We start from the raw sequence: 18846 nt of genomic DNA on the forward strand, positions 1-18846 counted from the left end.
CAAATTGGCCTCACACGACACGGGTAATGGTTTATGAGTTGAGCCGATAGGCGAGGGGACAGACTGACCAGTTCTGGCAATGCTGGGTGATGCTGGCCCCGGGTGGGAAAACAGAGGCTGCCCACTCACACGGACAGAGTGAGGGCGCCACGCAGCCTTCACCTGTAGGTGGAGACAGAGTCAGGGCAAGGATATGATAAAACAGGGAGTTTCTGGGGCGTGCAGGGTTTTGTTCCAGCCCAGCACTGACACATCGCATCTAATCAACAACCCGAATGGAGGTCCATGATAAGTTGAACCAGGTGTCTTAATGCTGGGGTAGAATAAAAGCCTGCACATTCCCAGGCGCTCTCCAGGACCGGTGTGAATGATGACAGACAGGAAGGAACTGGATTGAGATGTAGCCCTTGCTGTCTTACTGTGGTGGAGAGTGCCCGCAGGGCAGAAGCAGCCCTCCACGCAGGAGAAGGCTCCACACTGGGAGTCAGGGCTCTGGGCTTCACTGGGACAGGTGGGAGAACAAGCCGGCCCACAGGCCTCATAAACCAGACCATTCTCACACTGCAGGGCTACACAGAGGAGGAGGAGGAGGGTGGAGAGAGGGAGGGAGGTATGGAAAGAGTTCATCTGCATTTTGTCACGCAGGGTGTAAACATGTGTAAAAAGGTCTATCCAATTCAAATGAATGTTGCTCAATCAGTGTCAATGTCCAATCCGTGTGTGTGTGTGCGTGTGCGTGCGCGTGCAAGAGAAGCTGTACACACGGCAGAGTTCCTGGGACCGCCAGGGGATGTAGACACCACGCCGGTTACACTCCTCAGCGTAGGCAGCGATGGCTGTACACAGACACTCACAGTCCCCCCCAGAGTCACATCTAACACACCCAGAGAACAGGGATTAACACATTGTGCTTCATAAAGAGTCATTGGTAGATTATAAACCTGTATTGGAATAGGATACTGGTGTTCTAAACTTGACCTAAATATGTAATAACCTCTCTTTCCTCTATTTAACCTGTTCTGTTATCAATTTTTGTTTTAGGACTTCTGACCCTTTAGGACTGATGCGTTGTTAGATTTGTGGAAGCTTTGCAATCCTTAATAGCACCTCTCCAGTCCTGTGATTTAAAGGTTAGCCACTCACCCACAAGCATCAAAGACACACCAGTCATAGTACTGCTGGTAGGGCACCTCAGGGTGGCACAGAGAAAATAGGTCCTGGGTGATGACAGCACACCTCTTTCTCCCCCACGTCACCCTGTGAGGGTTGATCTGGAACAGGGGACAAAGGTTAAGGTGTGTGTGTGTGTGTGTGTGTGTATGCGTATGTGTGTATGCGTATGTGTGTGTGTGTGTCACTCACTGTGCCACTCTGTGTGTGTGTGTGTGTGCGTACGTGTGTGTGTGTGTGTCACTCACTGTGCCCCACTCAGTGTGTGTGTGTGTGTGTGTGCCACTCACAGTGCATGGGTCTCGAAGGTCCTGGTCTTGAACATCTGGGCAGGAGGGGCTGACCTTCCAGGAGTTGCCAAACAGCTCGGCTGTAGACTCCACGCTACCCTGACGCGTGGTGAAGTCATTCTCTGTGTCCCCGTCAAAGTTCCCACACAGGCCCCCCACTCGCCCTCTCAGATGAGCCGCGAGACGCACGTATACACGCATGCCTAGAGGAGTGGAGAAGAATGGTCAGGACTTCAGACTGATAACTATGTTTGCTTTGTCAATAATCACAGTCAATAATTACAGTCAATAATCACTTTCTATGATCACAGTCAATGGTCACCGTCAATGGTCACAGTCAATGGTCACCGTCAATGGTCACAGTCAATGGTCACCGTCAATGGTCACCGTCAATGGTCACCGTCAATGATCACAGTCAATGGTCACAGTCAATGGTCACCGTCAATGATCACAGTCAATGGTCACCGTCAATGGTCACCGTCAATGGTCACAGTCAATGGTCACAGTCAATGATCACAGTCAATGGTCACAGTCAATGATCACAGGCAATGATCACAGGCAATGGTCACAGTCAATCAAATCAAATGGTATTTGTCACAAGCGCCGAATACAACAGGTGTACACCTTACAGTGAAATGCTTACAAGACCTAAACCAACAATGCAGTTTTAAGAAAAATAAGATAGGATAGATAAGCAGATAAGTAAATATAAGTAGATAAGTAAATAGATAAGTAAAATAACTGTAGTGAGGCTTTACAGGGTCAATGTGCGGGGACACCGGTTAGTCGAGGTAATTGAGATAATATGTACATGTAGGTAGAGTTAAAATGACTATGCATAGATAATAAACAGAGAGTAGCAGGGGGGGTGCAGGGCAATGAAAATAGTCTGTGTAGCCATGTAATTAGCTCTTCAGGAGTCTTATGACTTGGGGGTAGAAGCTGTTTAGAAGCCTCTCGGACCTAGACTTGGCGCTCCGGTACCGCTTGCCATGCAGTAGCAGAGAGAACAGTATGACTAGGGTGGCTGGAGTCTTTGACAATTTTTAGGGCCTTCCTCTGACACCGCTTGGTATAGAGGTCCTGGATGGCAGGAAGCTTGGCCCCAGTGATGTAATGGGCCATACGCACTACCCTCTTTTGTGCCTTGCGGTCGGATGCTGAGCAGTTGCTCTCAATGGTGCAGCTGTATGACTTTTTGAGGAACTGATGACCCATGACAAATCTTTTTAGTCTCCTGAGGGGGAATAGGCTTTGTCGTGCCCTCTTTTTTTCACCTTTATTTAACTAGGTAAGCTAGTTGAGAACAAGTTCTCATTTACTGCAACCTGGCCAAGATAAAGCAAAGCAGTGCGACACAAACAACAACACAGAGTTACACATGGAATAAACAAGCGTACAGTCAATAACACAATAGAAAAAAGTCTATATACAGTGTGTGCAAATGGCATGGGGAGGAAAGGCAAAAAATAGGCCACATTGAAGTGATAGATGAGCAGATGATGATGAGCAGATGATGGTGTGTAAGTAGTGATACTGGTTTGCAAAAGAGCAGCAAAGTAAATAAAAACAATATGGGGATGAGGTAGGTAGATTGGGTGGGCTATTTACAGATGGACTATGTACAGCTGCAGCGATCGGTTAGCTGCTCGGATAGCTGATGTTTAACTTCTTTGGGACTGGGGGGCAGTATTGAGTAGCTTGGATAAAAACTTTGTTTGACATGTTTCTACGAACTGTAATATGACTTTTTGTCTGAACCTTCGCCCGGACTTGCCCGCGTGTGGTGAGTTTGGATTGTGTACTAAACGCACAAACAAAAAGGAGGTATTTGGACATAAATGATGGACTTTATCGAACAAATCAAACATTTATTGTGGAACTGGGATTCCTGTGAGTGCACTCTGATGATGGTCATTAAAGCTAAGTGAATATGTATAATGCTATTTCTGACTTCTGTTGACTCCACAACATGGCGGATATCTGTATGGCTTGTTTTGTTGTCTGAGCGCTGTTCTCAGATTATTGCATGGAGTGCTTTTTCGGTAAAGCTTTTTTGAAATTTGATACAGTGGTTGCATTAAGGAGAAGTGGATCTAAAATTCCATGCATAACACTTGTATCTTTTAGCAATGTTTATTATGAGTATTCCTGTAAATTCTTGTGGCGCTCTGCAAAATCACTGGATGTTTTGGAACTGCTGAACATAACGCACCAATGTAAACTGAGATTTTTGGGTATAAATATGAACTTTATTGAACAAAACATACATGTATTGTGTAACATGGAGTCCTATGAGTGTCATCTGATGAAGATCATCAAAGGTTAGTGATTCATTTTATCTCTATTTCTGCTTTTTGTGACTCCTCTCTTTGGCTGGAAATAAGGCAGAGCTTTACCTATAGCATAGACTTATAGATGACCTGGAGCCAGTGGGTCTGACGCCGAATATGTAACAAGGGCCTGCCGATTAGAGCATACAGGTCACAGTGATGGATGGTATAAGGCGCTTTGGTGACAAAATGAATGGTACTGTGATAGACTGCATCTAATTTGCTGAGTAGAGTATTGCAAGCTATTTTGTAGATGACATCGCCGAAGTCGAGGATCGGTAGGATGGTCAGTTTTACCAGGGTTAGTTTGGCGGCTTGAGTGAAGGAGGCTTTGTTGCGAAATAGAAAGCCGATTCTAGATTTGAATTTGGATTCAAGATTCACGTATTCTAGGTCAGATCCATCCAGTGATGCTAGTCGGGCGGGCGGGTGTGGGCAGCGAACGGTTGAAAAGCATGCATTTGGTTTTACTAGCGTTTAAGAGCAGTTGGAGGCCACGGAAGGAGTGTTGTATGGCATTGAAGCTCATTTGGAGGTTAGTTAATACAGTGACCAAAGAAGGGCCAGATGTATACAGAAAGGTGTCATCTGCATAGAGGTGGATCAGGGAATCACCTGCAGCAAGAGCGACATCGTTGATGTATACAGAGAAGATACTTGGCCCGAGAATTGAACCCTGTGGCATCCCCATAGACTGCCAGAGGTCCAGACAACAGGCCCTCCGATTTGACACACTGATCTCTGTCTGCGAAGTAGTTGGTGAACCAGGTGAGGCAGTCATTTGAGAAACCAAGGCTGTTGAGTCTGCCGATAAGAATACGGTGATTGCCTCCCGGGAGGCGCAGTGGTTAAGGGCTCTGGGTTCGCGCCCAGGCTCTGTTGTAACCGTCCGCGACCGGGAGGCCTGTGGGGCGACGCACAATTGGCATAGCGTCGTCCAGGTTAGGGAGGGATTGGCCAGTAGGGATATCCTTGTCTCATCGTGCACCAACGACTCCTGTGGCGGGCCGGGCGCAGTGCACGCTAACCAAGGTTGCCAGGTGCACGGTGTTTCCTCCGACACATTGGTGCAGCTGGCTTCCGGGTTGGATGCGCGCTGTGTTAAGAAGCAGTGCGGCTTGGTTGGGATGTGTATCGGAGGATGCATGACTTTCAACCTTTGTCTCTCCCGAGCCCGTACGGGAGTTGTAGCGATGAGACAAGATAGTAGCTACTAACAATTGGATACCACGAAATTGGTGAGAAAAAAGGGGGTACATTTTTGGGGGGGAATAAAAAAAAAATATGTTTTTTGTTTTTGTTTTTAAGAATACGGTGATTGACAGAGTCGAAAGCCTTGGCCAGGTCGATGACGACAGCTGCACAGTACTGTCTCTTATCGATGGAGGTTATGATATCGTTTAGGACCTTGAGCGTGGCTGAGGTGCACCCATGACCAGCTCGGAAAACGGATTGCACAGCGGAGAAGGTACTGTGGGATTCAAAATGATCAGTGATCTGTTTATTAACTTGTCTTTCAAAGACTTTAGAAAGGCAGGGCACGATGGATATAGGTCTGTAACAGTTTGGGTCTAGGGTGTCACCCCCTTTGAAGAGGGGGATGACCGTGGCAGCTTTCCAATCTTTAGGGATCTCGGACGATACAAAAGAGAGTTTGAACAGACTGGTAATAGGGGTTGCAACAATGGTGGCGGATATTTTTAAAAAGAGAGTGTCCAGATTGTCTAGGCCAGCTGATTTGTACGGGTCCAGGTTTTGCAGCACTTTCAGAACATCTACGATCTGGATTTGCGTGAAGGAGAAGCTGGGGAGGCTCTTGCAAGTAGCTGTTGGCCGGGGTTGGGGTAGCCAGGAGGAAAGCATGGCCAGCCATAGAGAAATGCTTATTGAAATGTTCGATTTTCATGGATTTATCATTGGTGACCGTGTTACCTAGCCTCAGTGCAGTGGGCAACTGGGAGGAGGTGTACTTGTTCTCCATGAACTTTACAGCGTCCCAAAACTTTTTGGAGTTAAAGCTACAGGATGCAAATTTCTGCTTGAAAAAGCTAGCCTTTGCTTTCCTTACTGACTGTGTGTATTGGTTCCTTACTTCCCTGAACAGTTGCATATCTTCACAACTGTCTTGGTGTGTTTGGACAATGATAGTTTGTTGGTGATGTAGACACCAAGGAACTTGAAGCTCTCAACATGCTCCACTAATGATCACCAGTGCGTGTGTGTGTCTGTGTGTGTTTGTGTTTATGTGTGTGTGTGTGTTTGTATGTGTCTGTGTGTGTGTGTGTGTGTGTGGGGGGGTTGTGTGTGTCTTGGTATTCCCTACCTCCGTCCCAGAGCAGAGTGACCCCCAGGCGGGAGGAGAGGGACACAAAAAGACCCACTCTCTCCAGAGTCAGACCGCTGCCAGAGTACGACTTCGGGAGAGTCACAGGCATGCTATTCACTGTCACGGCTTTACCTGTCACACACAGGGACATAATGGTGAACTTCTTTAGTCTGTATTGTTTTCATCCTGTTATGTTTATAGCTAACATCACGAGGAGTGACTTTATAACATGCAACATTGTATTTATATCTCTCAAAGTATCTTCTCTCACATACCATCCATCCACCCTCCAAACTCCACCCCCTTCCTCTTGTCACAACTCCCTCCTTCTACCCTCCCCCTCTCCCTCATCCCTCCCTCTCATCCCAACTCCTTCCATCTACCCTCCCCTTCCATCCTCCCTCCCTCTCTCCCTACCTCTACCCCACATATCTTCCCTGCTCCCTCCCCTCTACCCCTACCCCCTTCCACCCCCTCCCCTCTCTTCTCCCACTCCCATTCTGTCCTTCTCCCTCCCTCCCCCTCTCCCCCTTCCTCCCTCCCTCTCTCCCCATACCCTCCCTCCCTTACCTCTTAGCAGGTGGATGGCGGTGTTGCCCACACTGAGGCTGACTGACTTGGTGCAGGTGACCCCCGTGCTGCCACAGGGCACGTTCTCCGCCGTCACACTGAACAGACCGCCCACTTCCTGCGCCAGCACATACTCACAGTCGCCCAGAAAGGAGAAGCAGCGTCCGTCGAACGTCACATAGTGAGGGTCACCCGTTGCCACGCAGGTCCCCGCACATAGGGACTGGCCGCAGTGCCAGCGGCGCTCCTTGCATATGCTGTAGGGAAAGACCAAATCCCAGGCAATGAGGAGTTAAAGACACTGATGTGCATTTTGTTTTAAAGCGTTTAAAATATTGATACCATCTAATTCCATAGCGCCAATGTATTCTAATAATTTTGGATCGAAGCCTGCAGATTTCTCCTAATGCATATAGTTTAATAGCTTCATCAGAACAGACATCATAGAAATGGACTTCAGACCACTTCGGCACAGTATACAGCCAACTGAAAAACGTAGAATTTGGGTTGAACTATTCCTTTAGGATCCACTGTATTGCCATTCAGAGTTCAGTGTTCTTTATGGTTATAAAGTGAACTGTTTATTGCCTCCATGTGTTAAACACATGTTAACCTAGGTGCTTACCACGTGTTGCAGTCTTTGGTGATTGTGTCATTGTTGTAGTACAGTCGACCATTATGGTGACACGGACACTGCTCTGGGAGGACACAGTGATTACCCTGGGGTGGCAGGAAAATATATAGGGGAACGGAAATAATGCAGACAATTACAATGATAGAAGCCACATTCTATCTGCAATATTAAAGCTGATTGTCTATAGCTGAGGGGTGACACATTTTAATGCTTCGTTTGTGTCTGGAGTTATTCACTGTAATCTTTAATTGCTGAGACATTTCTACTTCATTCTCTATGTGCTGAGATGGGAGGAACAAACATCCAGGTAGGAGGAGGGAGGGGCCCACCAGCAGGACGGTCCCCTGGGGGCAGACACAGCCTGCCCGTGGCTCTTGGCAGGGGGAGGTTGGGGGTCCAGGGGATGCCTGTCCCGGTGCGTCCAGACTGGAGCAGGTGAGTAAACAGGAGCGGGGAGAGAAGACCAGAGAGCCTGGACACTGGGCTACCTCTGGACACACCTCCTTTGTGCAGTTCCATACCCCACGCTCACACACACTACAATGAGGGGAGGAAAGTAGATGGGAGAGAGATAAAGACAGAAAAATAAGTGTGTGTGTGGGGGGGGGACACTAGCTTGTGCAACACCACGCTCAAGGTATATGTGCACAGGTCAATATATTAATTATCTAAGCCAATCCTAAAGCTGAATTCAAACTCCACATTACCACACTATGTTCAAACAGGTAATTAAAATGTCAGTTAGAGCTAAGTCATGGGTGGAAATTCAATGACTGCTGTTCAGGGCTACATAACCAGTACGCACCAGCCCGTTGACTCTTGCTGTTATGTGGCAAAGAGATGCAATGAAATCAACCTATCCTGATGTAGCAGAGAGCAGACCATAGGGTGATTTCATCAGAGCTCTTACACCACTGAGATTGGATGAGGGACGAACAGATAACACAATGGAAGTATAACCCCGTTACATATCACAGTACCATATCATGCCCCTGCTTGCAAAAAAACCTTCACATACATGGAGACGTATATCTAGGTTTAAAAAGATGCATTCACTATTTATTAATGAACGCAGGTTTATAAATGGACCCCAATGGTAAAGTGTCACCAGGAAGTGAATAATTTGCCCAATGAATGCACTACTGCGATAAACAATGGCCCATAACTCATTTGAGCTTGAACAACCACACAGTTGACACAATGTTTGCTTTCATCCGATTTTTAGCGACAAACCTAATTCTACAGTGTCTACAAATTGCAATGGTTACATTGGTAGACAAAGTATTTCTGTATCTGCCTTAGGCCTATCTGCGCTGAGATCAAAGATAACTTCTGCTGACTCATGCCTACCTTCCATTTATGAGAGCTGTTCACCAGCTTCAGACGATAAAGACCTTCACATGCTGTGCCGCCTTCACAAGCCGTGTCGGTCACAAAGAGACACAGCATTTATGGCAGAGATTGTCAAAATCGACCGGGTAACTAAGTTAATTATTATGCCATTCTGTATCTAATTTTCCTTCTCTCTGCTTTTTCTTTCTTTCCGTCTCTCTCTCTTTCTTTCTCTCTCTTTCCATCTGTAAGGTTAGAATGATAGGGATATTGCTTGGGTCTGTATCTGGTGTGTGAGGAATGATTGGGCAGACACCAGGTCAGCCAAGTCACCCTGTGTCTCAAAAGAAAGTGTTGCAATGCAACATCTTCTGTAGAGAAAAAAAAAGTAGACAATGAAACATACTAAAAAGCCCAGGATCATTGTTGGGTTGAGTGGGGAAAAGATAAACCAGGGCATTCAACAAGTCATTTGACTCTTGACCCCTAGGCACGAACCAGGTGTTGCAGTTGTTATGGACGGTACTACCAGGCTGGTACAGCTTGTTTCCCCGCATGCATGGGCACATGGAGACGGGCACACACTGGCCCTTGTCATCCTGTGCCAGGCCTGGAGGGCACTGGCAGCCTGGCACGCAGCTCCGGTTGCTCAGCTCACAGCTCCAGCCCTGCCGGAGGTCAGTACAGGAACCACCGCATGGCCGACCACACTCCTGGTACACCTGTCCCCCTGAACACTGCACCGCTGGAGGGGAGTGGAAGAGTATTGGAAAACATACTGGAAAACGTATTGGAAAAAGGGTTTTCATATTTGATCGGAGTGTTTAACTACTCATTTTCAGAACCTTTGACATTACACAGATTGTGCCCCCAATATTTCTGACGATAGTCAAACCCCCTACTGACATTGGAACATTGTGTAGCGTATTAGGTATATAAACACTGGCTGTTACGGCAGAAGGTGTGGTTGCGCCAGCTGACAGGCACGCCCTCCTGGGCACAGTGGCGGGAGTAGGCGGTGAGGACAGTACACTGGCAGGGCCTCTGGGGGCCACAGCCACACACCTCGGTCAGACACAGACGCATGTAGGGCTCCCTCTCCACCATGTCATGACAGGCCTCCAGAGACCAGAGAGAGAGAGATGGAGAAATACACTCATTGTTGGAACGATATTTACATTTAAACACTGTCAAAATTTACCATTTTACTTGGAAGACAAGACAGTGCTTTTGTATTGAGCAACACGCACGCACGCACGCACGCACACACACACACACGCACACGCACACGCACACGTACGCACACGCACAAACACACACACACACACACACACACACACACATACACACACACACACACACACCTGGAACACAGGGCTGTGTATGACAGAACAGACACCCTCTGCATACTGTCTCCTCTGGCTGTAGGAGCCACAGGGGTCCGGCGGAGCATCCTGGGGGGGAAGACAGTCCCCTGTGGTGAACTTAGCAGCGAAGGAGGAGACAGTGTTCTCTACGTCCCCCTCGGGAGTGGTGAAGTCATCATGCTGATTCCAGGTCAATGTACCACACAACCCTCGGATCTGGAGGAAAACACACATCAATTCAATACCACCACAGAGGATGCATTTACACAGGCAGCCCAATTCTGAACTTTTGACAATAATTGGTATTTTGAACCAGTCAGATCTTTTGACAATAATTGAGCAACAGATCAGAATTGGGCTGCCTGTGTAAATACAACCATAGAGGCAGGACCTTGGTTTGGTAAAGAATTAGTGGGAGCAAGGTAGAGTTTTACCTTGTGAGCAAAGCCAGGCTGCAAGGTGATGAGGGCCAGGGGCCCGTCCAGATGCCACAGGAGCTGTGCACCGAACGTCTGGACCACCAGGAAGGAGGATGAGGACCTCCGCACCACCAAGTCCCCAGTCACCACTGGCAGCGCCTCCCTTTGGCCATTCAGTGTCACTGCACCTGGAACAGGACAACAATGCACCACATCTTTTGTTTTCCTGCATAGAGGGCTCTGCCCCAGCCAGTTCAAACTGATTGGTTGATTGAGTGATTGACTGGTTAAAAACACGTTACAGACAACACCAATGCAATGGCAATAAACAGAAGTAATGTCCGCCCACCTGTGTCGGTGATGGTCACTGTGGTACGTAGAGCGGTGACAGACATCTCTCTCAGACAGCCCTGTCCGCCACCCAGCACACACTCTCCACCTCGAATGCGTACTACCAGCTTCCTGTCCACAAAGTCCTGCATATACACAACAACTGTTTTCCCTCTAATAAACAGACTTAGACACACTAGCAAAGACACATAGATATGTCTTAGTGATCTACAAATTGCAGGAAGAAAAACTTAAGATGTCTCCAATTAACTCACAGCTAATCAAAAGCCTGACTTTTCACAAGAGCCATCGGGGTTTGATTACTGACAGATTCTGAAGGAGCAATATGTAATAAAACAATGGGAAAATGTCAGATGATGTCTTGAGTGACACTTTCTACAGGAAATGTGCCTTTAACTTCGCATAATACACAAATCCCCATAGAAATCTGTCAGTTTATGTCAGTTTAGATGTTTATTTTTGCATTGGTTGTGCCTCAATCCATCGCATCCGCCTACGTAGCACTTCCGCATCTGCGGTGAAAAGTGACAGAGCTAGAGCGAGAGTCTGTAGAGTCCGAACGGTGTGGCCTACAAACTTTTGTCATCTCTGTGGAAAGATGAGACTCTCACGAACATGATGGTGGTCTCCCTTTTGCTCTACGACCCTCACAAGTGTCTTGGGACTTGTCTGAAGTCGGTACAACTTCTTGTCTGTAACGCCTGAACCGTTTGGGCTTACATACCAATATGACTCCTCTGTGTAAAGGTTTTTACTCTCACGAACATGTATATGTCGGTTGTTTCTTTAAACAATTCCATATAGCTTACTAGCACCCCCTCCCCCACCCCTCCCCCGGCTTAGACTCTTCTGGGTTAACTTTTAGTTATATCCAGTTACCATAGAGACGGTTCCTGATGGCATCTTACCTCTATGGCAGTGAAGCCACAGTCCCCTCCCTGCAGAGAGTACCTCTTCTTGTCGAAGGTAGACACCTGCAGACCACCCATCAGGCTGCACTGGGCAGCACACTTCTCCCCTGAACACTGCCAGGCACCTGCTCGACACACACTAAGATGGGGGACACAGAGAGAGAGAATGCGTTTTAGAGGGAGCAAGTACGAGTGGGGGGGTTGTCAGAGAGGGGTGAGAGAGAGACAATGAGAGAGAGAAAAGAAAGGTATGAAGGGGGTGATAGGGAGGGATGGGTCAGAAGAGAGGACATTAAAAAACAACATATTAATGAGGACCCCTTTAAGCTTTTAAGAATAACATTGGCTGCCCACATTTTCAGGACACCTCCAATAATGGACATGTAATTCCAGCCACTCACCATGTGTTGCACCTCTGTTGGATGGTGTTTCCTGACTGGTAGGTGTGTCTGCGGTGGAAACAGGGGCAGTCGTCCCTCCTCAGGCAGAGCCCCTGATGCAGGTAGAGCCCAAAGGGGCACTCACACCCCCCTACACACTCCTCCCTGCACTGGCCAGAGGCAGGAGGCTGAGGGGAAGAGCAGCTAGGGGGGCAGGAGGACACGCAGTCGGAAAACACCTGCCCCCGCGGACACACACGCCCTGGGGGAGAGAGAGAGAGAGCGAAAGAGAGAGAGAGAGAGAAAGAGAGAGAGAGAGAGTTAAAGACAGTTCATCCCTAACAGAGAATGGGTATTTCCTGGTACTTTCCAATACTGGAGGTCTGCAGGGGGCTGTGGGGACTTACCACACAGTCCTGAGCTCCTCCAGCTGATGATGACGTGTTGTTGGGCACACTCGCGGGCATAGCTGGCCAGAGTATCACACGTGGCGTCCTCTCTTTCTCTGGTCCCCAGGCTGCAGTGCAGGTACAGACATGTGTCAACGTAGGCCGCTGGGTCCACCTGACCAGAAAGGCAAAGTCATGGGTTTCACATCAGGATTATGGTTACCATTGTTATACCATTGCTGAAATATTATATTATATTGTTGGAAATCTGTTTGTGTAATATGGAAAGTGAGTTGTATGTGTTTGTGTGGGTGCATGTTGACACAAAGCATGACTTGTGTTGGAGTTCCTCACCCTGTGGTGACACTGTGTAAAGGGGCTCTCCAGCAACCGGTGACACACTGACTCTGCCTCCCTGCGCAGAGCAGAGTCCCCTGTGACATCACAGCTGTGGCCTAGCTCTGCTGCGTCGTTGCAACCCTGAGAAAGGAGGGTGGGAGAACTAAATTACCCAGAATTGCCTGAAACAGTCAAAACTCAAGTCTTTCTGAAGGCTCTACTGTATATATTTAGCCTAGTTTTCAGATGGTACTATGCCTCAGTCTGATGGTCAGGCACTCGCCACGAATTCCCAAAACTGGCAGCGTACTCCGATACACTCCCAGTCATTGTGGTGAAGTCGTCTATGAGGACACGGGAAAGATAGTTGAAGGACCACAGAGAAAAAGTCACTAGTGTTCCAACATTGTCATAGCCTTGCGATCAGTAAGGTGCAATCAGTACTCATGAAGGGAAGGAGATAAGGAAAGGAAGCTAGGAAGCCCCTGTCTGGTCCCCTCACCGTCTGCATTGTTGTTATAGACTCCACACAACCCTCTGGTGGTGGCAAGGTGTTCTGTGGTGACCGTCAGGTAGACAGTGTAGCCCATGTCGAACTTCACCCGCACCCCCAGACCGCTCTCCACAAACACAAAGTCCCCCAGCCAATGCACACTCACTCCTGTACACAGACACAGTGAGGGGAGGGCATGGTAAAAAAACAAATGGTAATGGTACAGGCTAGTATTGTGTGAAGGTGAATGTGAGCTTGCTTAGCAACAATTTCAGAACTGACAGACAGAAGAAAAGGAATGGAGAAGCTTTTCAACTGTTCTGACCAGAGGGTGTTGGAATTACCATTTTGAAAGAGCGGTTCTCCTTGAGGAACTAGCAATCCATTTAATGTTAAGTTCCTGAGGTGAACAGAGACCAGGTCTAATCCCAGCATCATCCTCAGCGCCTGGGAGAATGACAAATCAGAAATTATGCATTTTTATTCAACCCAAAGCGCTCCACACTCTATAGCATCCACCAAGCTACTTTGTGGGAGAACACTCCACACACAGGCTAAAACAGTGGAGAGACAAGGAGTGATAGTTCAGCTCATCGTAACCTACTGTACCTTGCTGCAGTCTCCTCGACCGTTACACACAGTGCTTATGTACACAGCCCATGTCCCATCTGTAGACGATGCTAGGACGTACGTACAGTCGCCCTGGAAATGAAAGTGCTTTCTGTCAAAGGTACGATAGTGAGCCCCTCCCCAGCTCAGACAGGTGGCCGAGCCCTGGGGGTTCCGGGCGCTCCCCAAATGACCCCCCCGCACGAGGGGAGACGACTGCGAGTCTAAGAGGAGAGAAATGGATAGAGTCAGGGAGAGAAATGGTGAGAAATTAAGAGAAATGGAGAGAGTAAAAGTCAATGGAGAGTGTTAAATAGATTCATTGCCCTTCATCTTCACATGCGAATCATTATGTTGACTCAAAGCAGCTCCACGTCAAGGCCACACAGGAATAACTGCCTGTCTTTAACTGGAAGACATATTTAAAACCAATCTCCTCTGATAAAAGTTCCCAAGAACCTCAGCCTTTAATCCCACGAGACAAACATCTGACAGTCTAGACCTCCTAGTGATCTTTATCAAGTACATTAGACATTCAAAGCCATTAGAGAATATAGAGCAGTGTTTTGTTCTCAATTAGACAATTTTCCTCTGTCAAATTCGACCACTAACAAATGTTGTCCTCAATCAGTGTAATACTGTGAGTGGCAGAGAGGGCGGTGCTGTGGAGAGCGGTACATCCCTAAGCACTGACCAGCCAGCAGGGTGTAGGTACAGGACAGGCAGGTCTGGTCAGACGCGTTCCTCCAGCTCAGGCCCCACAGGCTGCCACAGCACTGCTCCATGGGCATCAGAGAGGAGTTGTGCACCCCTGGGAAGTCCTCGCAGCTCCATGTGGAGTAGCAGTGGCCCCGCACGCCCACGCCTGGTCCAGAAACGGGGGACAGTGTGAGAGAGAGAAACGGAGCAAGTCAGACAGAATGATGAGGAAATATGTTCAATTCTTCTCAATATGCAGACCATTTCTTTTGTCCCTCCTGTTGTCAGAAGCCTACTAATAGCCAATGTAATCATTAAGATGGACACACATAGCGTCAATGGAAAGTGAATAGTACTACTGTATAGAAAGTTGTTATTACCCTGTGAACAGCGCGGTCCTCCCCAGCCTTCGCAGCACCCCCTCACAGTCTTATTCACCCTCTGGGGCTCCATCTCAGCGGGTCTGTTCAAAACACATACAGTATATGTATTACTGCACAAGGCAACACGCAATACACTCAATAGTTGGCATCTTCATTTTGTTCTTATACATTCAAGTCATTGCAGCTTTCATATCATTATTGAAGATTTTGGTGTTGCAGTACATTTTTGGAGTCTTAGTAATCATCTCCCTACTTGTATAAGAAGCAGACAGCCTTGCGGCCCAGTTGTTTGTAGTACAGTGCAATGCCGTCATCCCCCCCGTGCTTGTGGCGCATCCTATCCACATCCAGCCTCCAGTCCTGCGTGTTGTATTGGTACACCTCGGAACAGTCCACCTCACGCTGAAGACGGGGGGAAATGATCCGGTCCACTCTTTCCTCCACTGTGTGTTCACACCAGTGCCTGGGGTGGTGATAAACAACATGAAATGAAGTGAATAATATAATATAATAACAGATGCCATTTAGCAGACACTTTAATCCAAAGTGACATAGAGTCATGCATGCATACATTTTTTTTTACATATGGGTGGTCCAAGGAATCCAACCCACTTTCCTGGCATTGCAAGCATCATGCTTGTGTTCAGCTGGGCGGTGTTCTTAACTGGAAGGTCCAAGTAGGGAGTGTCTGCACCAGAGTCCAACACCGCCTCTATTTCCTACGTAGAAAATAATGCTCCCTTTCTAAAATGCGCTCAAAGAGATTATCCTGAGATGTGGCATCACAGTCTGCCTTGGCAATTTATCAGTCCAACTAAAATCTCAAATTGCCCCCCTGACACAAACTGCCACGAAGGCCAATGTGTGTGAGGCGGCATCCATCCCTGCAGACTATTCCTGAACAGACAGTTATCAGACACACGCAGGAACTTATTTCAGACCCCATCCCCTGTGCCTCACTCTGAGGAGGCTATCAGCTCCTCCCTTTAGGCAGACGCTATAGGGTCCCTACATGCTGAACAGGTATAAGCACTCCTTCATTCCCATGTCCATGGAATACCTGAACAGCAATAAGTAATGCTGGGCTGTGTTAGTAGGTCACTGACCAAATGTGCAATATGTATTATGTATATGGCTATATGAGAAGTGGAGAACGTGTATATTGGGAAACGGGAAATGTATGTATTACGTTGAGTGTGTAATGTACAGTGTCTATTTTGTATACAGCAGTACTGGGTGTCTAAGACAATTTTTCCCCTTGGGGACATTAAAGTTCATCCTATCTTATGCTCTATAATCTATACTGTATATCCTATCGTTTACATTTCAGTTTATTACTTTGAATACTACCTTCTATTTTTGATTTATTATTATTGATTATTATACTGCAATGTTGAGTGAGCTATCGCACAAGCGTTTCCCTGCACCTTTTATACATGCTGTAAACTGTGTAGCCCTACGTGACAAATAAAATGGGATTTTATTCAATTTTTCTACCAACTGAGCTACAGAGGAGTGAAAAATAATTGAAGTGAAAGAGAGGGAAGCATGGAACCATGGTGTAAAAACAAAGGGGAAACGATTTGTAAATATGATTAACTTGTCGGCTGATAAAAGTACCCCTTCCAACAGATGTATAGTTTAGTAAATGTAATGTTAAGCAATATAATTTGTGTTTCCTTTCTCTTAGACTCTACGGTGGTCAGTTCTTACCCCATCACCATCACCACACGCAGTCCAAGCAGAGACATCAGTAGAGTCCACATACTGCTCACTCTCTCCCGCTTTGTGATGCCTTGGAATAGACCTCTGAGGGAAAACATTTTCTCTCAATATGTATACACATACAAGAGTAAAATGTTAAACTGTGGTTGTGCAACCCTTTATTATATTGAGTGACGAAGGCAACACATACATGTTTACATAGGCAGAGATGACACCGGTAACTCAAGAACTATAAGATAAACTGGGGATAAAATACAGCCAACTGAAGGCAATGAGTAGAATAATAGAATTCTCACCTGGATATAACTGGTGTCAGATAGAGCTTGGCACTTCAATAACCTGGGGTTATTCCTTTGACTGTTGATCCTAATACGGTATACCCCTGATTTACTTCCCTTTCCTAGATCAAGGTATCTTCGTTTTCTTTCCCTCTGTCAGGTCCTGAAAGTATACTCTCAGCAAGGGGATCTGTTGCTTTATAAGGGGCGGGTGCCCCTTTCACTGGGTTTTAAACGGTGTCCGACTCCCGGAGGAGCACAGTGCCATCTGAGGAGCACGTCATTGGCTGAGAAGCCTGAGGGCCACAGCTGGGAGGGCCGCCATTGGCCACCAGGTGGAAGGATGGTGACACTCGGGCCTCCTGCCTGTTCAACGGTACAGGACCTAGCAGGAATGGGGGCTGAGGGAGGAAGGAGGAGGAAGGAGGAGGGGGAAGTGGGTGACACTGGGTGACACAGAGGGGGTACAGGCAAAGAGAGAGAGAGACATCATCCATGATGGAGGGATATGTTTGTGCTGTTACTAATCCTATAAAGAGAGGCGTATCGGGAAGGATGGCAGTGGCGTTTATTTAATAAAACATGTCAATGGACAGGAGCCAGGGGGTTTTCAACCCGGACAATATCCCTGGCCTGACCCTTTGACCCCCAGAGAAAGGAGACACAAACACAGCTGCCACCAAAGCCCCCCTATCTGTAGCTCTCATCTGGAGCATGGCAGCCATTTTGGATCCATTCGCGGCCACAGCCCTTCAACACACTTCACTAGTTACCAGAGAGAGAAAGAAGTGAGTTAACTCTCAGACCGATTCTCCATCGACTGTGATTAAATGCTTGATTCAGCTAGTTCCGGTACCAACTACTTTGTTTCCACAGAACAGAAGTAGATAAGACATCAATCTCCCAGTGTTATGTGCCACTGGGCACACATTGGATGAATCAACATTGTTTCCACGTCATTTCATTGGGATATGTTCCTGGTAGCCTCTGAGAATAACATTGACGTATTTACGGACACGGTGACTGAGTTCATCAGGAAGTGTATAGCGGATGTTGTCACCACTGTGACTATTAAAACCTACCTAGCAGCATGTGCACAAAACTGAAAATGCGAACCACCGCGTTTAACCATGGCAAGGTGACTTGGAATATGGTTGAATACAAAAAGTGTAGTTATTCACTCCGTAAGGCAATCTAACAGGCAAAACATCAGTACTGAGACAGAGTGGAGTTGCAATTCAACAGCTCAGACACAAGACATACGTGGCAGAGTATACAGACAATCACGGAATACAAAGGGAAAACCAGCCACGCGGCGGACACCGAAGTCCTGATCCGGGACAAGCTATACACCTTCTTCGCCCGCTTTGAGGATAACACAGTGCCACAGACGCTCCCAAGGACTATGGGCTCTCGTTTTCCGTGGCCGACGTGAGTAAGACATTTAAGCGTATTAACCCTCACAAGTCTGCAGGCCAAGACACCATCCCTAGCCGCGTCCTCAGAGCATGCGCAGACCAGCTGCCTAGAGTATTTACGGATATATTCAATCTCTCCCTATCCCAGTCTGCTGTCCCCACTTGCTTCAAGATGTCCACCATTGTTCCTGTACCCAAGAAAGCAAATGTAACTGAACTAAATGACTATTGCCCCGTAGCACTCACTTCTGTCATCATGAAGTGCTTGGAGAGGCTAGTTAAGGATCATATCACATCTACCTTACCTGACACCCTAGACCCACTTCAATTTGCATACCGCAGCAACAGATCCACAGACGATGCAATCGCCTGGAGAAAGGAGAAATACATATGTATAGCTCAGTCTTCAACTTCATAGTACCCTCCAAGC

The 18846-nt window shown here is 47.4% G+C and overlaps 1 protein-coding gene across 1 annotated transcript in view; it reads right to left on the bottom strand.

Annotated features, from left to right (window-relative positions):
• The window catches only part of sspo (SCO-spondin), an 89720-nt gene extending 78797 nt beyond the window's left edge, over positions 1-10923 (bottom strand). The window contains 14 exon segments of the mRNA XM_065019063.1: positions 69-162; positions 420-569; positions 765-874; positions 1144-1271; positions 1461-1663; positions 6117-6251; positions 6690-6946; positions 7315-7409; positions 7653-7860; positions 9154-9400; positions 9609-9774; positions 10020-10238; positions 10457-10629; positions 10791-10923. Coding sequence (XP_064875135.1) covers positions 69-162; positions 420-569; positions 765-874; positions 1144-1271; positions 1461-1663; positions 6117-6251; positions 6690-6946; positions 7315-7409; positions 7653-7860; positions 9154-9400; positions 9609-9774; positions 10020-10238; positions 10457-10629; positions 10791-10923 — 2318 coding nt within the window.
• Between the last annotated feature and the right edge of the window lie 7923 nt (positions 10924-18846).

Source organism: Oncorhynchus nerka, linkage group LG6 (assembly GCF_034236695.1).
Source record: "Oncorhynchus nerka isolate Pitt River linkage group LG6, Oner_Uvic_2.0, whole genome shotgun sequence".
Lineage (NCBI taxonomy): Eukaryota > Metazoa > Chordata > Actinopteri > Salmoniformes > Salmonidae > Oncorhynchus > Oncorhynchus nerka.